The sequence below is a fragment of the Leptodactylus fuscus genome, chromosome 1 (genome assembly GCF_031893055.1).
Source record: "Leptodactylus fuscus isolate aLepFus1 chromosome 1, aLepFus1.hap2, whole genome shotgun sequence".
Taxonomy (NCBI): domain Eukaryota; kingdom Metazoa; phylum Chordata; class Amphibia; order Anura; family Leptodactylidae; genus Leptodactylus; species Leptodactylus fuscus.
The window spans coordinates 163010686-163035012 of record NC_134265.1 but is presented as its reverse complement, the minus strand read 5'-3'; the positions used below and the strand labels follow the sequence as shown (position 1 = coordinate 163035012).

Here is a 24327-nt window from a genome sequence, read left to right as displayed (position 1 = left end):
GTCAGAAGGGCGTTCCTGACAGTCTGTCAGGAACGCCCTTTCTCACAGCAGCGCCTGTAGCGCTGTACTGTGAGAGGGGGGAGGAACGCCCCCCAGTACTCGTCTATGGATGAGCACTATCAGACGGGGAGGGAGACGTTCCTCACCGCTCTCACAGTACAGCGCTATAGGTGCTGCTGTGGAGAAGGACGTTCCTGACTGACTGTCAGAAATGCCTTTCTGACAGTGAAGAGCTACGGTACCCGCACCTCTTCACCGGGGGCACAGAACGGGAAAGCCGACAGTGCACACTGTCGGCCTTCTAGTGGTACATAAAACCGCATGTGCCCCAAGTGGTGGAAGGTCCTCTTTAGTGAAAGGAGACGCAAAAGCATGGCCTGTTCATAGGAGGCAACCGAGGACATCCCTGTGTGCAGCCCATGTTTTTACAGTGATTCTAACATTAGAATTCCCTTTTTTAACTAAGTACACATAGGAATAGCCTTAAGAAAGACCATTCCTCTCTTACCCTATTAGACCTATTCTGATCCGCGCTGCTGCTCCTGAGAAATATCTTCTTTCTCCTGTATGTAAATGAGTTTTCAGACAGCACTGGGAGCCTGTTCGTCCACAGGAAAACGGCCTACAGACATGCACAGTCAGCGGTTTTGGATGAAGACACGAAGGTGGCACGGAAGAAGAGGCGGTCTGGAGAAAAAGATGGAGGCGTGGCTGGAGAGTTTTCGAACAGCACAGGGGACGCCCCCTGTGCTGCCTGAAGACTCATTTAAATATGGAATAAAGAAGATATTTCTTAGGAACGGTGTTGCGGATCGGGGTAATAAAGGTAAAAGAATAGGCATTCTTAAGGAATGTATTTAATTTAAAAAGAGAATTAATAATACAATCCATTTAAATCACAGCAGGCCATTAGCAGCATGGTCGTATGCAACCGGCCGCAGCGGAACGAACATGGGACGTCACAGTACCGCTGGGACTACTAGTAAAAGAAGAGAGCGGAGCATCAGGACCAGACTGCACTTGAAGGACATCAGAGCACCGGTGACAGGCGAGTATTTTTTTTTTTCCTTTCACCTCCCCATGTCAAATTAAAAAAAAAAAAAAAAAAAAAAAAAGACAACAAGCGGCAATTATTCACTGTTGTGTGACTGTGGCTTTAGAATCTTATCTGTTGCGCCCCATAGACACAGTGTGCATTGATTTGGCGGAAAAAACAGAGAGCCTCATACATGACAGTCCACAATGTGAACACAGACTTATATGGACGATAACGGTTTCGCATTGGAGTTTCCCTTTAAAAGGCCAAGATCCATTGTGTATATTAGACACTCGTGTGAAACAGTACACGGATGGTAAAGCCGCAGCAGAACACGCCTTCCATCGTCCTGTGTGTCCCGTACCCAAGCAGAAGCTCTTCCGCCTCCAGCCTTTGTTCCCTGCTGCTGCCCCCTCCTCAGCCCACCGCATCCCAAGCCTCTCATCGCTCTAGCTGGCCGGCCCCTACTGCCCATGACGTCAGAGCGCTGCTAGCGGGGTGACGTCACGGAGCGTGGACCGCAAGCGGCCTCCGGCCATCGAAGAGTGTCCGAGATCCCCAGAGAGTCTGAGGTGTTATGTAGTGACCGCAGCGGCAGGCGGGGAGGACGTGGACACTACCGGACCGCTCGTATCAACAGGTGGCCATCCTGAGGGGAGGGGAGGCGGCTGTGTGTACAGTTATCTGCTCGGAGGATGCACTAGTCTATGGGAGAGGCCCCTGACTTGTGCTGCGGCACAGGCTGCTTGTTCTCTGGGATTGCTTGGATGGCATTCTGTGTATAGACTGAGGAGAGGGGATGTGCTAATCTGAGCTCTTCTCCAATACTACAAGGCCTAGTGTCTATTGCATCCATAATGTTCCAGAAGTTGGGGTTCACTTAGGAATGTGTGGGGGCTGACTGACAAAGAGCTCACTTAGTTGGGTTCTTAGTGTCTTATCACCTGACCTTCTAAGGCACTGTTCACGTTTGTGTTGTGGTCTTCACTCATGATGGAATCCGTTAACTTGACATAGATCCCCTGAGATGACTGTTCGGTTTTTGTGCAGCTCAGTGTTAGTTTTCTGTTCTGGCAAACAAAGTCGTAAAGCCAGTGACTTGCAAGTCACACGTCAAGGCTTCATGAACATGTCATCCAGCCTTAATGCCATTCTTTTCTATGTGTTTCTGCCAGCAAGCTGTGTAGGTATACCCATGGTCCAAACTCCAGTGTCTGCTGAGATCAGTGATCTTCCCTGTGGCAGTGTTTGCCTGTAAGGGAGCGTTCACACCACGGTCTGTGTCCAACAGGTAGTGTCCGCTCAAAATCTGGCACAGACATTAGGAGCGGATACTAGCTGTGTCCGTGACACCTGTCATTTATTTAAATGGACATTGGGTGTGTTCTTTTGCACTCTGTGCCCGTCCTTCACTGTCCGCATGTAAAGATGTCCGACTTTTCAAGCAGACAGAAAAACCCTACACTACCTGTCGGACACAGACGGTAGTGTGAACGCCCCCTAACTACTGTACGTGTTACGCTGACATTCTCATCCTTCAGCCGATTCCTTGCTACAAGATACTTAGGTTTGGACCTATCCTTATGATAAAGTATCACATATGATCCAGGCTAGTTGACATCTGCGCTGGATGTCCTGATCTGGTACCGATCCTTCATAAACTACCAGATATATAATTGCTGCAAGCTCATCTTTTCGTCTGGGAATTTCAGTTTTAAAAACCCAACACACCTGTCAAGACGCTATTATAGCCAATGGTGTCCCTCAAGCTCTGTTTGTGTCTGTCTTATACAAGACCGGACAAAACAGCACAGGTGTATGAATATAGTACCAGCTTTATAAGTACCCCACGGTGGAGTCAGTAGGCCAAACCACCAGCTTCAATAGTTTCATTTTTCCATAGCCCAAATGGTTATCTTGTCAGTCATGTCTTTTTTTTTTTTTTTTTTTTTTTGCAATAATTTAAAACAGTAGTGACATTGTAATAATAATAATAAGTTATATTTATATAGCACCAACACATTTCGCAGCACTGTACAATTTGTAGGCTTCAAGTACAGATATAAAGATACATTACGGAGTAATAAGTCAGTTCACACAATAGAACTAGGGTCCCTGCTCGCAAAAACTTACAATCTATGAGGTAGAGGGGGTGACACGAGGTAGCAGGGGCGGCATTGCTTATAGAGTAGTCTGACAATTTTGTAACGGGTTACTGTCATTACACAAACATAAAACTATATGAGCTGTCACCAGTCGTGTCTTTTTACATGCAGATGGTGCCTGGACATATAATGTTCGCCTGAAACGGTATCATATCTTGTGGGGTATTGTGGGAGCGGGGACAGAGGAGGGGTTGTTTTAGGGATTCTAATTACGGTACGGGAAATGTCTTTAGTTTGCGCATGAAGCTGTAGAAATTGGGAGTTAATCTGATTGTCCGGGATAGAGCATTCCAGAGAAGTGGTGCAACTCGGGAGAAGTCTTATATACAAGCATGGGAGGTTCTGATTGTACATTGTACAGTCAGGGCTGCGACATTAGAACCAATTTTGGGTGGAGCCAAAAAAAAGCTTACTGTCACTGATGTCATATTAAAATGACTTATTTTTGATTATATGATTATTAATATTGTACAATTAATTAGTGCATTGTTAGTTGTGTACTTGTGTTGTTTACGTTCATTGGTCTTCAATGACTTTTTAATGAATTGAGATTCTTGTACACAACTGAATGAATACCATCTGTGGAAAATGGTTCATGTGTGGGCTGTAGTACCAGGAATGAAGTCGGCTGTGTGCATAGGAGTCACTGCATCATAGTCAGTAATGAATCACTATAGTAATAAACCGACATAACACTATTACTTGATTACTGGAGCGGTTGGGCTGTTTGGGAGTTCACTGAATCATGAATGACCATAATACAGTGATTCCTAGTAGAGATGAGCGAGTACTGTTTGGATCAGCCGATCCGAACAGCACGCTCGCATAGAAATGAATGGACGTAGCCGGCACGCGGGGGGTTAAGCGGCCGGCCGCCGTCAAAGTGGAAGTACCAGGTGCATCCATTCATTTCTATGGAGCGTGCTGTTCGGATCGGCTGATCTGAACAGTACTCGCTCATCTCTAATTCCTAGGCATGTTTTGCACAGATGAGTCTCAATCATGTCCAAGTGCCCTTAGTGTTTCTGTCTGACCATGACTGTCAGTCTACTGACTCCACTGCTCTGAGTACAGGTCTTTTATATGTGCTATACTACAACATATATAGTCCATAACTTTAACAATTAATGTCTGAAACCTATTACAAAATGATGGGAATTACTTATTTTACCCAGACTACCCATAACCTACAAACATCTCTTCCCCTAGTATACAAAAAGCATCCAAAAAACATCTGAGGAAGGAACATTGTGTTCCGAAACGCGTCTGCGTTTTTTAGGGGGTTTATTATTTTCCTTTTTTCTGTGCTATGTCATTTTTTGTCATTTTATGACATTATCATTAAAAGTTATATTTTATCGGAGAGTTGCCGGACATCTTTTTCTTCATGTATATTTGATACAAGAAGCATGGCTAATTACCCTAAAACAGAATCTATCACCCTATCTGGAATCCATACTTGTTATAACAAACAAAATAATTCACCACAGTAAATATATATTTACATCACATTTTATTACTTTAACAAACGGAAAAAATTAAATCCACATAAAATCATCAAGCTAGCATCCTTATATACATATGCTAAATACAAGACAGTATATGCATATTAATCAATTCATATCTCAAAATAGTTCATGCATGGCATGCTATCTGGATGACGCCACAACCTCCGCCTCTTTTGATGTGGTTTTAATTTTTCTTCTTCTTTTGAGCTGTTGTAAATATATATTTACTGAGGTGAATTATTTTGTTTGCTATAACAAGTATGAATTCCTTATAGGGCTATCTTGGTGTAGTTTGTTTCTGTTTTTGGAGTTCTGTTGTCACTGCCTTTCTGCTTCTTCTAGTTTTGAGCTAAAAAAAGAAAAAAAAAATTAATATATATTGCAACAAATAGACAGCACTCCAAAAATAAATGAAAAAATAAAAGTGAGGATTTATTCCATAGCATCGTTTCAGTCCCAGAAATACAGGACCTTTCTCAATACATATATTTTGTGGGTGACATTTGGTGGCCACCTGCACAGCGGCAATCAGTGGCCATTCAGTGTGGACAATACATTTACAGTGTGGACAATTTATTTACAACATTGTGCATTGGGCTGCCATAGGTGGATTGTATTATGGGTGCTAAGTGTGCTGTCACTGTAATGTACATGTAAAAGCCTCATTATTGAAGCACACCCTCATTGCTAACAATTAACTTTTTATGGTTGGGTCATTGATGGGGTTCTCTTAAAATTAGGGCTTGGTTACCATTTGTGGCACCTGTACATAGCTTCCCAACCACACATGGTATCCAATGTCTGTACACATGTGAGGGCAATACCTCAGATTACCAACAAGTTTGTGGCCATGTGAAGAGACTTCTGCCTCTTCATTCAGATGACCGGAAGTGTCCATTAGGTTGGACCCAAAGAAGCACAACGTTAAAAATATTCCATCATTTCTTGTTTCTTTATATTTGTCTCTCAACATCATCACGTATAGCATCAACAGCTGCTGTAGAAATGTTTGTGTAGAACTGAAATATTACATTCAGATTTGTCAAGGCATTGACCACCATGGTTGGGTGGGACATCAGCCCCATGCAGTTGCTAGAACATGTGTCCATACCCATAAATGACTATGAGTTCCATTCTATGTTGTGACTTTTAATGGTTTGTTTGCTCAGTAAACATAGGTTGTAGATTGTTGAAAAAGTGTTTATCTAGAGTATATTAGTGATAAGAATGTGGGCAAACACAGGCTGGAGATTGACAGGCCCACAGTAATTACTGAGCCATCATGACTCTAAAATAAACATAAGCCCCTGCCGCCCCTGGGCCCAGACCCAGCCCTCCTGCAGGACTGTGGTAAGAAGGTGTTTTCTTTACATTAAAATCACAATAGAAGAAATGAAACATGTAATTAACTTTTGTCAAAGCAAAAATATTTCCTTAAGCCTCTCCGATTAACCCATCAATGGCCTAATAATTGCTACAAACCTCCTAGACCCTTTCTTCATATCTCTTTTGCCATGTGTTATCCAATGTAATGACATCTGGCGTTAAAGCCTATTACCGAATCAAGTGTTCTATGTTTAGAAGATTGCACTGGTTTTTAGTCAGTGTTTGAGTCTATCATTGTAGCTACAAACTTAACCCCTGAAGAACAGTTCACCTTTAAGTATTAAAGGGGCTCTATCAGCAAAATTATGCTAATAGAGCCCCACATATGCGTGAATAGCCTTTAAAAAGGCTATTCAGGCGCCATAAATGTTACATTTAATCCTGGTCCCGTTTTTAAATAAAAGTATTAAAACATATATGCAAAACTTACCTGAACGTGCACCATGGGCGGGGATAAACGATGAGACGTCAGCTTTGGGCACGCCTGCCTCTTCTGTCTTCTTGGAGCGACGCCCTCTGGTTCCGTGTCTTCCGGCTTCTTCTCTTTAAATCCCGCGCCGGCGTAGTAGCGCATCTCTCCGAAGCGCTACTGCGCAGGCTCATTCACCATTTTACTTAATGGCAGTTCGCGAGTGAGCCTGCGCAGTAGCGCTTCGGAGAGATGCGCTACTACGCCGGCGCGGGATTTAAAGAGAAGAAGTCGGAAGACAAGGAACCAGAGGGAGTTACTCCAAGAAGACAGAAGAGGCAGGGGTGCCCGAAGCTGACGTCGCATCCTTTATCCCCGCCCATGGTGCACGTTCAGGTAAGTTTTGCATATATGTTTTAATACTTTTATTTAAAAACGGGACCGGGATTAAATGTAACATTTATGGCGCCTGAATAGCCTTTTTAAAGGCTATTCACGCATATGTGGGGCTCTATTAGCATAATTTTGCTGATAGAGCCCCTTTAATGTAGTTGTACAGAAAGCGAGCAGAGTTGGCGTTCTACTAGCTGCTAAGTTATGGTCATGGCACCTTATAGGCCAGTACTTTTCTCTCTGTATTTTTCATATGGAAGCCTAGTGGACCCCATTATAGTCTATGGGGTCTGCGGGTTTCAGAGGGAACCATCTTTTTAATCTGATTAGGTTTCCATTCTTTGGGGCACGCTTGGTGACCCAAATAACGGAAACACAGGCGCAGGTGAGAACCTATCATTACTCAGGAGCAACAGAAGGATCATATAGAAGCACTGACCTGTATGAGGTGAATAAAGCACCAGCGGAGAGATATGTACAGCACCTTGTCTGTACTTGTGTTTTTGCTTCTGCTTGAATATTCACTGAGACAAAGGTGTAGAGGGTACTGCACATTACAGTTTACCATATAGAAAATGTATATAAAATGCCTGTATGTGTTAATAATCAATGGGATTCTATTTAATCAGGAAACCCTTAAGGAAAAAGTATGAAAACTAACTTGGAAAAGAATTGTGGTTGGCCAACCATTATAGCAGTCAAATTCCAATCATTCTTGAGCAACCACAGAACTGAGGATTTTGCAGCATGTTTAGCATTGTGATTGAAGCGCATCTGAAGACATATTCCGCATATCTAGAAGTGTTATGTTATAGTGTGGTGTTATCACATGAGGCTTAATGAAGGTGATAAGCATGCACACTGAATATACACTGGCATTCCTTACATGAGAAACAGTACTGATTCATTAAATTAAAAAAGAGAGCATTTTGGTATTAGTCATTACTATCTTATGTACACACAAGAAAATTCAGACTGCACATCCTAATGTGAACAGGTGCTAAACTACCGTGGCAATATATAAATACAGAAAATGTAGGAGCACCCAGCACAAAAGAAAAATAAAAAACATTACTATAAACTAATATTTACAAATTAGAGGTTCTTTGTTATACTTTTTTGATCAAACAATAAGAAGCCCACCTACAAATTTCTGCCCTGGTTTGGGTCAGAGAGGCATTTTATTTAGTGTAGGGTCCCATCTGAATGAGGTCACCTTGTCGTGGCAGATGGGCTTCTTACTGTTTTGACCAAATATATATAACAGAACCTCTAATTTGTATGTATTAGTTTATAGTAATGTTTTGTATTTCTCTTTTGTGCTGTGTGCAGGGTGCTCCTACATTTTCTGTATTTTCTATCTTATGTAACTACCAAGAATGTAAGAAGAGAAGTCGAGTACAATTCCTGTCATAGGCATTCTTGGTAATTGTGATAGGAGATACAAAAAATTTGCTATAGTTTTAATGCCTTGCCCCACCGCCTGTTGACTATGTAGATCTGATCTGAAAGGACCTACCTGTATGTCCTTACAGAGATTTTTATTATTTATTATTATTTATTTATATAGCACCATTAATTCCATGGTGCTTTACATTTGGGATAGCAGCTGCAAGAGATTGTGCAACTGCAAGAGTGGGGAGTTGGATATTAGTGATGCTGGACATGCCAAAGAGAAGGCAGGGATGGTTGATTACCTTCCTGATCATTGTGTATACAATAAAATGAAAGTCGCCATGGTGCAAATTTCCCCCGAGGCTGGTGTTTATGTGATCCTAGATGTATACTGTATACTACTAGGAGGCTGTATTCCTCCTGTAACTGAGGAACTCAGCCAAAATGCGACCCCCGAGATGTTTATTATGACCTCATGGAGGGGCACAATATGTTGCTTTTTTAAAAAAAGAAAAAAAAAAAATGCTCACAATACTGGTTGTAGCCCTAACGCTGACAACACATTTCTGTAATAGAGAGAAAAAAATATGTTTTAAATTTTTAATAGTAATTGTGCTATTAAAAAAAGAAATTTCCTCCTTTTTTTTTTCCACTTTTGCATATGAAAAAAATGCAAAAATAGAAATGATATCCAGCATTCCTAATTTAAATGGAATCAATGAATCTATCGGTGCCCATACTGAGCGCAGGTATTAAGGTTTCCAGCGATACAGTCACAGCTGACCTAGGTGCCATTTTCCCGGCAAGGCATGGGTGCTGCCATTTTGGGGAGGATTGTCAGTGCTCGGTACGAGATTCGGGGACAGTAATCCATTGCCATGACAGCTGGGAGCCTATTGAACTCCCCGGCTTGTCTGACATATACTGCTCTATGCAGACTAGTAAAGTGACAACATTTTGCAATGCATTGCATTAGTGATGAGACTGTCTGGGTTTCAAGACCACTAGGGGGTCTAATAATTACAGTATACACAAAATTAAACAAAAATAATTAAAAGTTCAAATCACCTTCCCCCTTCTTTCCCTAGAATACTTATAAAAGTAAAAAAAATACTGTGGAACATATACCCATTAGGCATCCTTGTGTCCGAAAAGCCTGGTCTACAAACTTCGCCTCTGGTAAAAATTAGAATAAAAAGTGATTAAGGGTACCTTCACACGGAGTTTACGCTCCATGTATTCTGTCTATTCTCTGTGTATTCTTTCCATTTTAGGGTGCATTCACACGGAGTAACGTGCCGCGTGACCTGGCACGTATACGCCGAGTGAGATTTTGAGCGCCGTATACGGTGCTCAAAATCTCACTCGGTGTGTACGTGCCAGGTCACGTGGCACGTTACTCCATGTGAGTGCACCCTTACACGTGTAAAAATACACGTGTAAAATGTAGTTAGCCATTGAGTTCAATGTCTTTTTCATATAATGCATGTCTTTCTGTGTGTGTCTACACGCACGCAAAAAGACGTGGGTTATATGAAAAAGCCTTTGAACTCAATGGCTAACTACATTTTACACGTGTATTTTTACACGTGTAAAATGGACAGAATACATGGAGCGTAAACTCTGTGTGAAGGCACAGTAGACATTCCTCAAAATGGTATAACCTGGCCTGGCAAACAAAAACATTCCTATGCATCCTTGTACACGGTAATATAAAAAGTACAGGTGTCAGTAAAAAAAAAAAAAATTGATAACTTTTGGATTTTTCTTAAGGGGTTATAATGTAAATAAAACTATATAAATTTGGTATCCCCAGAATTGTACTGAAACATAGAATCGCTTGGGGACCCCACAAATAGAAACCTAATCTGCTTTAAAAAGCAGTTACCAGTGGAACCCTGCAGAGCCCTTAGACTATAATGGGGTACGCTGGGTTTTCGCCTGAAAAGGGCGGAAAGATGTGGAGATAAAAGTCCATCTTGAAGATTTTTTTATTATCTCTGTATTTTTAAAGTGGGATGGGGAATGGAATCTCCGCGCGGATACAGGACGCAGGTCCTGAACCTACGTCCTTCTGAAATGTAATGCAAATGCACCGAAGTTTTCTTTTGGTGCATTTGCATGTATTCTGCACAGTGAGGGCTTGTTCTGCAGGTTTCCGTTTCCTGCCCGAAACCGGACAGGAGACGGAAACCTGCAGGCATTTTTCAAACCCATTAGTTTGAATGGGTTTGAAAAGTGTCCGCCAGAGAGCGCCCGGGAGCGTTTTGTGCTCTCCGCTGCAAAACCGTTTTTTTTTTTTTTAACCGGACACAAAGTCAGACATGCAGGACTTTGTGTCCAGTTTAAAAAAACGGTTTAGCCGCGGAGAGCACAAAACGCTCACCAGCGCTCACGGCCAGACCTGGTCTGACAGGTTTCCGTCTTCTGCATGCATGAAGACGGAAACCTCAGAACGGAGATCGAACGCTGGTGTGAACCCAGCGTAAGAGACTCGAGATGAAGAAAGAGTTCTCACAGGGATTGGCTGAAGTGAAAGAGGGACAGAGTGAAGCCATGCATACAGTATACGTTTTGATCAGGTGTTACTGCTACACATATATCTACAACTTGCTACTCTCCAGTTGCAACAATAAGTCTCAGATTTCTATGAATGTTACAGAGCATCTCTGCATGATGCGTCTCGCAGACAATACACATTCAAAGCCTATAAACAATGCATATGAGCACACTGAATAATGTATAGACATGCACTCAACTACTAGACAGCTAGGCAAAGGTGGATTCCACCTAGAAGTCAAATAGCTCTGCGATGACATGAAGGAGATCACAGCATTCAGGGAGTTTACTCCTCTTTCACAGAAGTCCACACAGCTTAGAAGGGGTAAAACAACAAATCCATGTTTTCCGTTTTAATGCATGTTTTTTTTGTTGTTTTTTTTTGTTAGTGATGGATTTGAAAAATTGCTTAAATCTTTTATTGCAACTTTATCTTTGAAAGTCCCAATATACAGTATATTTCCATGCACATATCAAATAATAAGCAGAACAGCAAAGTTGTGATGTAACACACGTTCTGTAGTCGCTGTGTACAGACTTTAGTTTCATATGGCAGCTCCACAAGTAACTATCTTCTAAATTTGGGTTATGCGGGTAGTGGATTTTGAAGTGGAGGGGAGGGTAAGAAAATGAGAGAATGGTGTCTATGTTCCCACTTTATCTCTTGGATCAGCCAGTGTGATGCATCAGAGCCCTTGTGGCAACAAAATAATGATTTCCAAATGATCACATCCTCCATTTAAGGGATTCTATCAGAGGATACCCTTTTTTTCTGACTAAAACATAGGAATAGTCTTAAGAAAGGCTATTCTTCTCCTACCTTTAGATGTCTTCTCTGCGCCGCTGTTCGGTAGAAATCCTGGTTTTCGTCGGTATGCAAACGAGCTCTCTCGCAGCACTGGGGGCATCCCTAATGCTGCGAGAGAACTCTCCAGCAACACCTCCATCGTCTTCTGGAATGGCCTCTCTGCATGTTTTCTTCCGTCCTGGGTGTCAATCTTCTAGGCCTTGGGCAGAGCCGACTGTGCATGCCCATGGCTGCTTACACAGTGTAAGCAGCAATTTTCTTGTGACCGCTTACACAGTAAGCTGGTGTAAGCGGCCATTTTGTTTTGGCCGTGGGCATGTGCAGTCTGCCCTGCCCAAGGCCTAGAAGATTGGCACCCAGGACGGAAGAAGACACAGGGAGAAGGCGTTCCAGAAGAAGATAGAGGCATCGATGGAGAGTTCTCTCGCAGCATTGGGGACGTCCCCAGTGCTTTTTGAGCACTGGGAACCGCCCCCAGTGCTACGAGAGAACTCATTTGCATACTGAAGAGAACCCGGATTTCTACTGAACGGCGGCACGGAGAAAACATCTAAAGGTAGGAGAAGAATAGCCTTTCTTAAGGCTATTCTTACGTATTAGTCAGAAAAAAAGGGTATCCAATGATAGGATCCCTTTAAATTCTTCACTGCCTTGTGATGACACTAAGCTGTGAGACTGGCCCCTTTGTCAGTTCAGTGATATCAGTAGCCGAAACGAACAGTACTGATATCTATGCAACATGGAAAGATACCAGCAGAGCTGAAGTGCACTGAATTCAGAGCTCCGTCAGCACTGTTATGTTATAAATACACTCCCTACCTTGGTGGACATGAAAGGTTTAGCCACTGTCTGAAACCAATTTTCTTATTTACTTTTCTTTTTCTTTCAGGAAGCCACCATCTGTAAGCCATGTTGGAAACCATTGGTGCGTTCTTTGTTATTAACTATTAAAGATAAGTATTTTGGGGTAGTAAAGTTGCTGAATAAACAGATCTACTTTTATAATGTTCACTACAGAATTTTAGGTTATGTTCATATCTGAATCAAAGGTTCCATTGCAGATTCCAGCTAAAATATTAGACAAAAAGTGCTACATTCTAGTTTTTTTTTTTTTTTTTTTTGAGTTAGTCAAATGACACTATAACAGAAACATAACCTACCTGGTAATAGTCAGACATCAACTGATCCATCACATCCCACTATTATTTAATGGATCCGTACCCTGTTAACGTTTTTTTTTTTTTTTTTCTGTTAGAACAGAACAATGAATTATCCAATTGATAAGTCAGCCAAGCATTATGCATTTTATATATTCTTTATATGATTACAATATGTTCTACCACATTCCACCAAATGCAAAATGTATAAATGAACAGTTCTGAATCTGTTCTCTGGCGGAAACTGTTTAATGAACTAAATGCCTACATTCCTTAGTGTGGGGGAAGGGTGAAAAATGCTGTAAGTTAATGGTCCACAGTTACATAGATAGAAGAGAAAGTGTAGACCTATACACAAAAAAATCATCAATCATATGACTCATGGCCCACCTAACATAATCAAGTTTTAGACAAGATTAGAAGCTTGTTATTTACTCATAGAAATGAAATTTTGAATTAGGGATCACGATTAATTAGGCATTTTATCTTGATTACAATAAATAGAGATTATTTTGGTCACACCCCTTTTAAAGTATTAATATGTGTTGGATGAACCTCGTGAGTATAACACTCCAGAGTATAATAAGAAGAAGCCCAGGGATGGTGATCAGACTTAAAACCATGCTACTAGCCTTTCCTGGGCTCCAACAGGTTTTCCTCTTCTCTTCCGGTCTCCTGACTGGCGTCCAATTTACTCACTTCTGTACTTGGATTTACTCCCTTCAGACGCCAGAGTGTAATAATGAGAGACTGAGTGGAGTAAATATAACAAACAGTGTTATTAATCTCTCCAGGGTTTCAGCTAGGGTTCCTGTCCTGTTCAGGTCTCTTCTGGCGTCCTGCATGATGTTAGGCCTCAGCAGTCACGTGGGTCACTCTGGCGGTATGTCACATAGATGCAAGTATCAAGATGCCATGTGACCCACAGATCCCAGGTTGAGAACCAATGTTATAGAGCTCTGGTGAGGTCACATCAAAAATTCTGGAGACCTCATCTACCAAAAAAATCTATAGATAATGTAACGTGTATAAGGGCAGGCTACTAAAATGGTGAAGGATCTGAAGCATAAAATGTGACAAAAGACTTAAAGAACATAATCGGTATAGTCATGAGGACATGGTTAAAACCTTTAAATATGTTAATGGTGTACATAAGGTTCAGGAGGCATCTAGAGGGTTAATGCCCTTAATCAGAGCCTGCTTTATCGTCGCCAGGTGTCTGTGTAATACAGTGGACATCCAGTGGCTATGGCGGCTGCTTAGCTTATGAGCAGACACCATGTTTAATGGTCTGACATCCTCCGTAATAGTATGATAGATCTCAGGAAAGGGATAAGGCTATGTGACACTGTTAGGGTAGGTTTACACTACCTTTATTAATGTTGCTTTCTCTCATCTTTTATAGGATGAGAGCAACGGACATTAAGTGTCTGATGCAGATCCATCTGGTGTCCATTTGAGTTCACCCTTATGTAAAAAACATGACAGAAGTTTTCTTCCATCGTGTTTTTACTTTTCTCATGGGTGAAAAAGTAGTTCATGTAGGACTTTTTTTCCCATTACAAAAGTAAACAAAAACGACAGAAAAAAGTTTCCATCATGTTTGTTTTGAAACAATTTTGGCTCCATTCTGTGAAATCCTGCATTTTTTTTTCATGCTTTCCCTTGTTTCTGTATTGAGAGCTGGTTCTGTCTCTCTCTGAATGTTATTGTGTACAGGAATTCGGGGCTGTATAACATGTAGAGGAATTGAGATCGGGAGGGTCACTTGAACAAGTATATCTATTACATTGTAAAACGTACAAATTTGCTATCTAAATTATTTCCAGAGATATTACTGGTTGAAAACGCAGTCAGAATTGGGATTTTATTATCATATATATTATACAGCTGCATATAAATCTCCTCTTTCATATGACTCCAAAAGCAAATTAGTGCGTTTTATAATGTGACCTTCCCCCTCCCCTCATTTTCTGTACATATTACACAGCCCCATGCTCCCATACACCGTAACATTCAGTGAGAGGAAGAAACAGCTTTCAATACAGAAACAAGGGGAAGAGTGAAAGAATGCTGGATTTCACATAAAGGAGACACATTTTGTTAATAAAATATTTTACAAAATGTATTAATGACTCAAATACTGCCAAAAATCAAAAGCTGTCTGAAAGTTTAGTTAAACTTTAATTCTTTTCATTTTGTTATAAGTCTCAATTTTTTAATAATAAATCCTTTAGCACTAGGTGAAAATAACATTTGTTGCAATGCAGCCTGTTATGTCAATAATTGCTTGATGACGTAATCCTGGGGAAATGCTATAAATGATTTACTGCAAGTTCAAGTATTTTTATAAAGGAACACCGTATCTGCACATATTCAGTGACAAAACATGTGATTTATGTAACGCTAGGTTCACACCTGCACCTAGGTTTCTGTTTTTTCGGGTTCGAAGAACGGAAACTCACAGACCCCATAGACTATAATGGGGTACACCTGGATCCATCCGAAAAATGCAGAAAGAAGCTTGCATGACATTTTTTTCTCCACATTTTTTTAAGTGGGTTTGAGGTCAAAAACCCTGAACGGAATGCAGGCGCAGATGTGAACCCAGCTGAACACATATAGTTTGCAATTATTTCAGTCATTTCCTACTGTCATGCCCCTTCAGCTTAAAATGATGTCCTCCCATCTACATCAGTCTACCAAATGACATCATTTTCCCATATTAATCACATAGTCCAGTGAATATTTCTACTATGATCATTGATGGAGAATGGTACAGACCACAGATGACACCCAGTCCTAGGTGGGTTGGTGTGTCTTGAATGGAACTGTGGAGTAAAACATACAGCATGCATGTAGTGATGTGATTAGAGAATGGGTGTTTTGTTTTTTTTATAGTTGTGTGTGGGTTTTTTTTGGTATTGGTAAGTGGTAGTAGCTTTGTTTAATTTTTTTCATGTTTAATTTTTCTATTGCAGATACTCATCGTGCCTTGCAGGCAGTAGACCGCCTACAGACAAAAGTTCGAGATCGCGGGGATATAGCAAATGAGGAAAAGTTGTGTTTGTTAAAATCTGTTCTACAAAGTCCTCTCTTCAACCAAATTTTGAGCCTACAGTCTTCAATTCACCATATTAGAGAACAGGTATTATTATTATTATTATTATTATTATTATTGTTTATTTATATAGCACCATTAATTCCATGGTGCTTTACATTTGGGGGTTTACATACAGTACACAAAATATACAGGTAGATATAATACTAACACTGACCGACTGGCACGGTGGTGTAGAGGGCCCTGCCCGCAAGGGCTTACAATCTATGGGGGAAGGGGGTAGAGACGGAAGGAGAGGGGGAGACTGTACAGATGGTAGTGCGGTGATAGTGTTATTGGAGGCTGTAGGCTTTCCTGAATAGGTGAGTCTTCAGGGCCTTCTTGAATCCTGTGATTGTGGGGATCAGTCTTATGTGTCTTGGTAAGGAGTTCCAGAGTATGGGGGATGCACGGGAGAAATTTTGGAGGCGGTTGTGTGAGGAGCGTATGAGAGAAGAGCGGAGTAGGAGGTCATTGGAGGATCTGAGGTTACTTGTGGGCAGGTAGCGGGAGATTAGGTCAGAGATATATGGAAGGGACAGGTTGTGGATGGCTTTGAATGTTAACATTAGTAGCTTGAACTCAATTTGCTGGGCTATAGGTAGCCAGTGGAGGGACTGGCAGAGGGGAGCAGCCGATGAAGAACGGAGGGTGAGGTGAATTAAACGAGCAGTACAGTTTAAGGTGGACTGGAGGGGGGCGAGGGTGTTAGCTGGGAGTCCATGGAGAAGGGTGTTGCAGTAGTCTAAGCAGGAGATTATGAGGGCATGGATGAGCATCTTGGTAGTTTCAGGGGTGAGGAAGGAGCGGCTTCGATAGATGTTCTTGAGCTGGAGGTGGCAGGAGGTGTTGAGGCTGTATGTGCAGCTTTGAGGGCTGTAACATTTTTCTCATACATCTCATTCAACTAATGTTTGCGTCTTTTTTCGGTGACACATAGGGCTTTATTTTTATGTTATTTTTATTTATGCATGTGTTTTAATTTTTTTTATATCCAGTAAAATATAAACAAAATACTGCTCAGTTCTGCAGAGAACTACACCAAAATGGCCACTCGTACAGTACTGGGTATGTCTGAGCGGCCATTTTGGTGTAGTTGTCTGGAGAACTGAGGAGGAGTATCTTGGGAGAAGGAGGGCAGAAAGAGCACAAGCAGTGGAGGGGCGGTATTAGAGGTATGATGTTGGGGGGTGCTCGGAGGCCTTGGAGAACACCCAGGGTGCTCTGTGGGGTTAATTAGCATAAAGAAATAAAGCAGTTTAAAAAGAAATGGCAGGGACAACAGAAGAAGTAAAGGTAGTAGTAGCATAGCCTTTTTAAAGGCTATTCAGACATATGTTTAGCTTAAAAGCACTTTTTCCAATGATAGAATCCCTTTAGTTTTTTCCTATATCTGGAAAACCACTTTTATATTCTAATTAATGTGAAGAATCAAGCTTAGGTTAACTGAGAAGAACATGTTTTTGCTTTGCTTTACTGGCATCTTTGTGTATACTCCTAGTACCCCTAGCATTGGAATTTGAAGGCAGGCTAAATTATGAGTATATTGTAAACCTTCTGAATTCCTGAGTCCTTTATAAAATATGCAGACTTATCTCATACCATACTGGGCTTTGCTTATCGCTGAAATTCCTTTGATTCAAAAGAAATGTTTCAGCTTTTACTTCAATTTTACTATTGTACGGTAACTGTTTTATTATCTTCTAAAATAAAAATGTAAATATGAAAATATACAATTATTAAAGGGGGCTCGAGGTAAATTATGATTGTGACTTTATTAGTGTAATCTGTCTGGAATTGCCAGTTTTCAATATGAGCATAATGTAGCTTTTTGCAATCTTAGAACCGTAGTCAGTTATTGAGATGAGGAAAACTACTGTAATACTAGGGAAGGTTCTAAAGATCTACTACAGTAAGGCCCAGGCTACATGTTGACTTGCAGTCGCACTCACTTTGTGGTAAATCATGGGACTGCTGTGATGTGACCGTATTGGTTTTCCATGTCAAGATAAACTTCTCCCCAACCTGCTGTAACCTGAGCCCGTGATCACCCAGGGGTTGTGTCTCCATCTACCTCAGACTTTCCCTCTAGAAACTGTAGCTAAACTGTAGTCCAGATCACAGATCACCCCTAACTAAACTAAGCTAAAAAAAATAGTGCCAAGGAGTAAGGTTTGAGAAAGATAAATAACAGTCATCTCCTGTACGTACTAATGCAACTTGCATACAATTTTTGAATTCCTGACTGGAAGGCCACTTCAGAACATTTACCATTTGACCATGTTGTAGAGTGCTCGACGTTTCTTCTGGATATCATTGCAATTTCAGGCCAGTGGTTGTCATTTTGTTGACCTCTACTGTTGCGAAACAAAAAAAGCAATAGTAAAACCCAAAAAGAGGAGACGTTAATTTGAAATTTAGTCGGCTGTACAAAGGGTGCACTTTGGTTTTTATTTTTTTAATTTTAGGTGAATGCAACACCAACTGGATCATCAGTTAAAGAGTTTGCACAAATTTATCCCTTTGGATCAAGCTCTCTTTCAACACAGACTGAGCCCTACCCACTGGCCCAGCAGAATGGTAGTCAACTTAACTCTGAGGAATCTTTTGTGCCATCTACGTTTCCGCAGATCAATGGCAAACCAGCTAATGAGGATTTTGACCAGATCATCAAACGAATGGCTCAAGTATGTTTGTGTGTTTTTTTTTTTGTTTTGTTTTGTTTGTTCTTTTAAATTATGAAGGTCTGAATTTCTCTTCTACTTCCAGCTATTTCATTACTGGTGCCCCGTGAAAGTGAGCACTGAAGATAGCTGAGTTTGTTCCTACTGCTGTCTCCATTGCTCTTATTGAAGTGAATGGGAGGGCCGTCCACCACCAGTCATGCTCGCGTTCAGTCTGGTTTTGGTCAGGCTTGAATGTGCTGTGCTGGAAAGGTCCTCCTGTTTTTTTCTTTGTGGCATAACCCATTTAAAGGTCTTATCTGCTTTTTAGTATTGATGGCCGATGGCGCAGCGCTACAGTACCTACATTCACCACTACAGTTTGTATATGGAAGAGCAGCATGGCTCTGGCACTTAGTCTGTATCAGTGATCTGTGGGGGTCCTGGGTGTCAGACCCCCACAAATCTAATATTAACGGACAATCATAAGGTTAGGCCATCATTCTTGGAAACCAGATAACACTCGTGTGTGTTGTTGTTTTTTTTTTTTTTTTTTAACAAAAAGGAGTCCACATGAAAATGCCTCAATTGACCGCTCCGCTGGCAAGCCCTTTTCTACAGTGTATGTTAAAAACCCTTGTTGCAAATTTAAGGCTCTTTTCACACAACCATAGAAACATCCAAGACATGGACTGTTAAAATCAATTTATTTCAATGGGGCTTTTCGCATGACAGTTTTTTTTTTAATGATCTGTTTCATTGCACTGTCAAAAAATTGTACATGTCCTATTTTTGTCCATTTTCATGGGCTCATGAAAACATGTGCTCTGCAGATAATTTGACCATGAAAAATGATCATCACAATTAGACTCTTAAAAATCTTTTAGTCATGTGCCTCTTACGGTGGTTTTGAAGCCAAAAAAAGAAGTGCGGATTGAAGAAAGTACCACCGTTTGTTTTTTATATAAAAAAAATTGTATTGTGTCCTGACCCTTGAACCTTGAGTCTGTTATATCAGGCAAGGCTTTGATGTCTTTATTTTTATCAACACTGTCCCGGTATCTCAATCTGTATCTGTAGTATAAATAATAGCAAGTTGTTTTTATTTTGTAAATTCAATATATTTATCATTTAGTCTTCTGTAGTCCCTCTTCAAGTATCGCACACCGTTCCTCCCTAGAGCTTCCTGTGGCCTGTATTTGCCATTTCTAAAAATGTTTTAAATATATATAATGTGTTTGTGTGTTTATATATCTGTATAAGAAAGTGAGTTAATGTATCTACATTACTCTAATATATGTATTGTACAGGGTCGTCAGATTGAAACATTGGACATGGTTAAACCTGCAAGTGGTAGTCTTGGCTTTAGCGTTGTTGGCTTGAAAAGTGAGAACCGAGGCGAACTTGGGATATTTATTCAGGAAATACAAGAAGGAAGTGTTGCTCATAGGTGAAATTTTTTAATTTATTTTGTAACTGATCATATTAAGTAATGTTTGTCTTTACATTCCTCCTGTATTTAATACTGGTGATGGCTGAACGAAAGCTTGTCATAAAATTACCACTGGTACTTGAGGTGTATGACTTCTATACTTTATTTTGTTTAAGGGATGGAAGGTTGAAGGAATTTGATCAAATTCTCTCCATAAATGCTCAGCCTCTCGATCAGACAGTTACACATCATCAGGCTATTAACTTATTGCAGAAGGCAAAGGATTATGTGCAGCTGGTGGTAGCAAGAGGCCCATTACCGCAGCTAGCTAGTCCTGTTGTATCTCGCACACCCTCTGATGCCAGCACTGTGTCTGCACTTTCAAGCCCTGTGAGTATTTTATCCTTTAGGCATTCATTTCTGTCTGTCTTTTGGTACAGTTAACACTTGTGATGGAATTACAACATTTCAAGGCATATTGTTCTCCCTAGATACAGTATTAGACCTTTGATTTCAATAATATTTCTGAGGGTGCCTTACAATCTAACTGTATACATTTTGCATACAAAATTCCATTTTGGTATAAGTTCATCCACGAGAGTGGGCGTACACATACACAAAATTGTTAACCCCCAAAACTAGTGCATCTTTTTCCTTCCCCTCTGAGACCTCTACCACAGCTACACTTCTGAGGAGCTTGTTTAGCTCTGCTGTATCCTGTAAAATAATGTTCTACCACCCTATAGAATGCGGCAATAAATCATTTAAAAGGGTTGGTTACTTTTATCTTTTTTGACACAAGTGAAGGGTTGGCTGTGACTATAACTTATTGATGTAATGTTATTAGGACTTTGTGCCACTGCCTTATAGTCTCTGTTCACGTGACCCTCCATTAGGAGCTAATACCATATGAGAGCTCCTTGTGCCCCAAGCAGAGCTCATTGCCAAGGAAAGGGTGGGCGATGCTTCACTATATCCAACATTGGCACAGTGAGCAGACTCAAGGAAAGCCTTCTCCATAGTCTTCTGTGTGTGTGAGGCTGGATATAGATAGGATGCATTTAGACATTAAAGGGGTTGGCCACTTTCAGACCAATATTGACAAACAAATTTACAATAAAAAGCTATACAATTTCCCAATATACTTTCTGTATCAATTCCTCACGGTTTTCTAGATCTCTGCTCGCTGTCATTCATTCTGTTACTTCTAGTGGATAAAACTCTGACCATGGTCATGTGATTTACAGTCCATGGTCATGTGATGAGGACACAGGTGCCGCTCGTTATAATCACAGCCCAGTAATCAGACATCTGCCTGGTAATCAGCTGTGCACCTGTGTGCTCATCACATGACCATGGACCATAAATCACATGACCATGGTCAGAGTTTAATCCTCTAGAAGTAACAGAATGAATGGCAGCAAGCCGAGATCTAGAAAACCGTGAGGAATTCATACAGAAAGTATATTGGAAAATGGTATATCTTTTTATTGTACATTTGTCAATATTGGTCTGAAAGTGGCCAACCCCTTTAAAGTCTGAGTGAGGGGACGCTGAAGGAAATCATCCTAATAAGTGGAGAAGGAAATACATTTCTTCAGTAAGATATTCTACAAAGTTTCTGTCCTATGAAAAGTGATTTCATATTTGGAAATATGTTTTATGTCACGGTAAAGCGCCGTAAACCTGTGAGATTATCAGTTTAGCAATCTGTTTGGTAATATTCTATCTACAGTCATACTTTATCATGCCTGCAGTATTATCACTTTGCATATGAAAATGGGCAATTCCTTTATTATGCTTAGACAAAGAAAATACATGTAGACTTTCTGGCTCTTGGACAGTAACACTTTATTCTGTTTCATTTCAATGTCATCAGATGCACTGGCAACATGTGGAGAATATTGAGCTAGTAAATGATGGCTCAGGGTTGGGCTTTGGAATAGTTGGAGGTAAATCAACTGGAGTTATAGTCAAAACCATTTTACCAGGGGGAGTAGCAGATCAGGTATGTAAATTTATTATTGGAATTGCTTGTGCTATAGTTGGATTGTATCAGCTAAAAACAATGAGTTGTGGGTTCCTGTTATGTCTTTTGGTTTTGTTTGTTAATTTCTTTCCACCTTAGCTTCCTTAAAGGGGCTCTATCAGAAAAATCATGCTGATAGAGCCCCACATATGCGTGAATAGCCTTTAAAAAGGCTATTCAGGCACCGCTAAAGTTATATTAAACTACCCCCCAAAATGAAACCCTAAAAAAGAATGTGATCTACTTATGCATCGTGCACGCTGGGTGGGCATTCAGGGTGTGTCTTCATCTTCATCCACGCCTCCTCTTTCTGCGATGTCCTCGGGTCCCGTCTTCCTCCGGCACTTGGAACTGACATTGCTAAAAAAAAATGGCCTGGGCGCATTTAAAGGGATTCTCCATGAATTATAGCAAATTCGAGGCAGCCTGTGTGGGTGCAAAAGAAAGAAGGTCATACTCATCTATTCAATAAATAATTTGTTTTATACCAGCTGCTCCCCTAATTTTGCTGTAATTCATGGACAACCCCTTTTACCTCCTTTTACCTTACGTCAAATATGGTAGATAAAGACATGCATTGTAATTGTAATGGCAATCTGCATTCACCAATGGTGATGGTTTGGTGGTTCACAAAGCCTGCAGTTTTAGTATACCGTATTTTCCGGACTATAAGGCGCACATAAAAACCTACGATTTCCTCAGAAATCGTAAGTGCGGCTTATAGTCCGGTGCGCCTTATATATGGATGGAAGCGGCGGCAAAGTCTGCGTGCCGCTTCCATACATACATAAAAGGCACCGTAAGGGTGCATTCACACTACGGAACGCCAGCGTGTATCATAGTCGTACACGCCGGCGTTACAGCAGGGCTGCCGGACACTTCCCATTCATTTCTATGGGAGCCGGCATGCGAGCGCTCCCCATAGAAATGAATGGAAAAAAGCAGTCCATTCATTTCTATGGGGAGCGCTCGCATGCCGGCTCCCATAGAAATGAATGGGAAGTGCCCGGCAGCCCTGCAAAACCCTGAAACAGAATGTGAAAATTACCGAGCGGTGCAGGGTGGGCGGGCATTCAGGCCTCCTCTTCCTCCGATGTCCTGACCACTTCCTCCGGCACTCGCGAACTGATAATGGCCTGGGCGCATGCGCAATATCATAATGCTTCTACTACGGCTACTGCGCATGCGCCCAGGCCATTATCAGTTCGCGAGCGCCGGAGGAGGAGGACGGAACATCGGAGGAAGAGGAGGCCTGAATGCCCGCCCACCCTGCACCGCTCGGTAAGTTTCACATTCTGTTTCAGGGTTTTATTTTAAAACGGGGGGGGGGGGGGGTAGTTTAATGTAACTTTTACGGTTGGGCTCTATCAGCATGATTTTGCTGATGGAGCCCCTTTCCTCGCCTGCCGAGCGCTTCCAATAGAAGCGGCTGGCACGCGGGGGGTTAAGCGGCCGCTGGCAAAGTCTGCGTGCCGCCACTTTCAATAACATATAATGCGCACCGGACTGCGCCTTATAGTCCGGTGCGCCTTATATATGAACCGAGACGGACTATAAGGTGCTCATGGGCAATGCGCCTTATAGTCCAGTGCGCCTTATAGTCCATAAAATGCGGTAATTTTATGAAGACGGTGCATTGTAAAATACACAACATTATAAGTCTAGGAGTCAGTGGGGCCATTTAGAAGTCAGTCAAATTATTTAAAATGTCTGTATATTCTATGGTTACCATGTCAGTAGCAGCTTTATTTTCTTCATAAAGGAAATATATACAGTGTAGCTTGTGGTAGTCCTGCAATTTTACTGTGGTTTACTGGTGACCCTATTGTGTCCCAGCCTTTAAATGTTATAGATCCTCGTGGGTTTATTCCAAGCAGAGCGACATTTTGGTTCTTACCAGGACCTTTTTCTACTAGATGTAGATATATAGATTTAGATTAGTATTCTGTAAAAATGATACTAACATGTTTTTCATTTTTGCGGCAGCATGGCAGACTGCGCAGTGGAGACCACATATTAAAAATAGGTGACACAGATCTTGCTGGAATGGGCAGTGAACAAGTTGCCCAGGTTTTAAGGCAGTGTGGAAACCGGGTAAAGTTGGTTGTTGCCAGAGGACCATTAGTTGATCCAACCACAGTGGTCTCCACAGGGATTCAGATGCCTCCACTGATATCTGCTGCACCTGAACTGCAGGTTAGAATAAATACAAGCTCGTCTAAAGCTATTTTAAGTTCTACTTTTAAAGAAGACTTGACTTCCTGTATAAAATCCTTTATACCTATAA

General features: G+C 41.2%; 1 protein-coding gene across 3 annotated transcripts in view; it reads left to right on the top strand.

Moving 5' to 3' along the window:
• The first annotated feature begins 1407 nt into the window (after positions 1–1407).
• Positions 1408–24327, top strand: part of MPDZ (multiple PDZ domain crumbs cell polarity complex component) — a 118447-nt gene continuing 95527 nt past the window's right edge. For all 3 annotated transcript variants that reach the window (XR_012716981.1, XM_075279285.1, XM_075279273.1), the window contains exons 1-8: positions 1408–1676; positions 12549–12584; positions 15798–15964; positions 18385–18603; positions 19890–20029; positions 20188–20401; positions 21891–22019; positions 24027–24236. Coding sequence is in view for 2 of the 3 variants with exons in the window: in XM_075279285.1 (XP_075135386.1) it covers positions 12569–12584; positions 15798–15964; positions 18385–18603; positions 19890–20029; positions 20188–20401; positions 21891–22019; positions 24027–24236 (1095 nt within the window). In the remaining variant the exon portion in view is untranslated. The remainder of the gene's footprint in view (positions 1677–12548; positions 12585–15797; positions 15965–18384; positions 18604–19889; positions 20030–20187; positions 20402–21890; positions 22020–24026; positions 24237–24327) is intronic.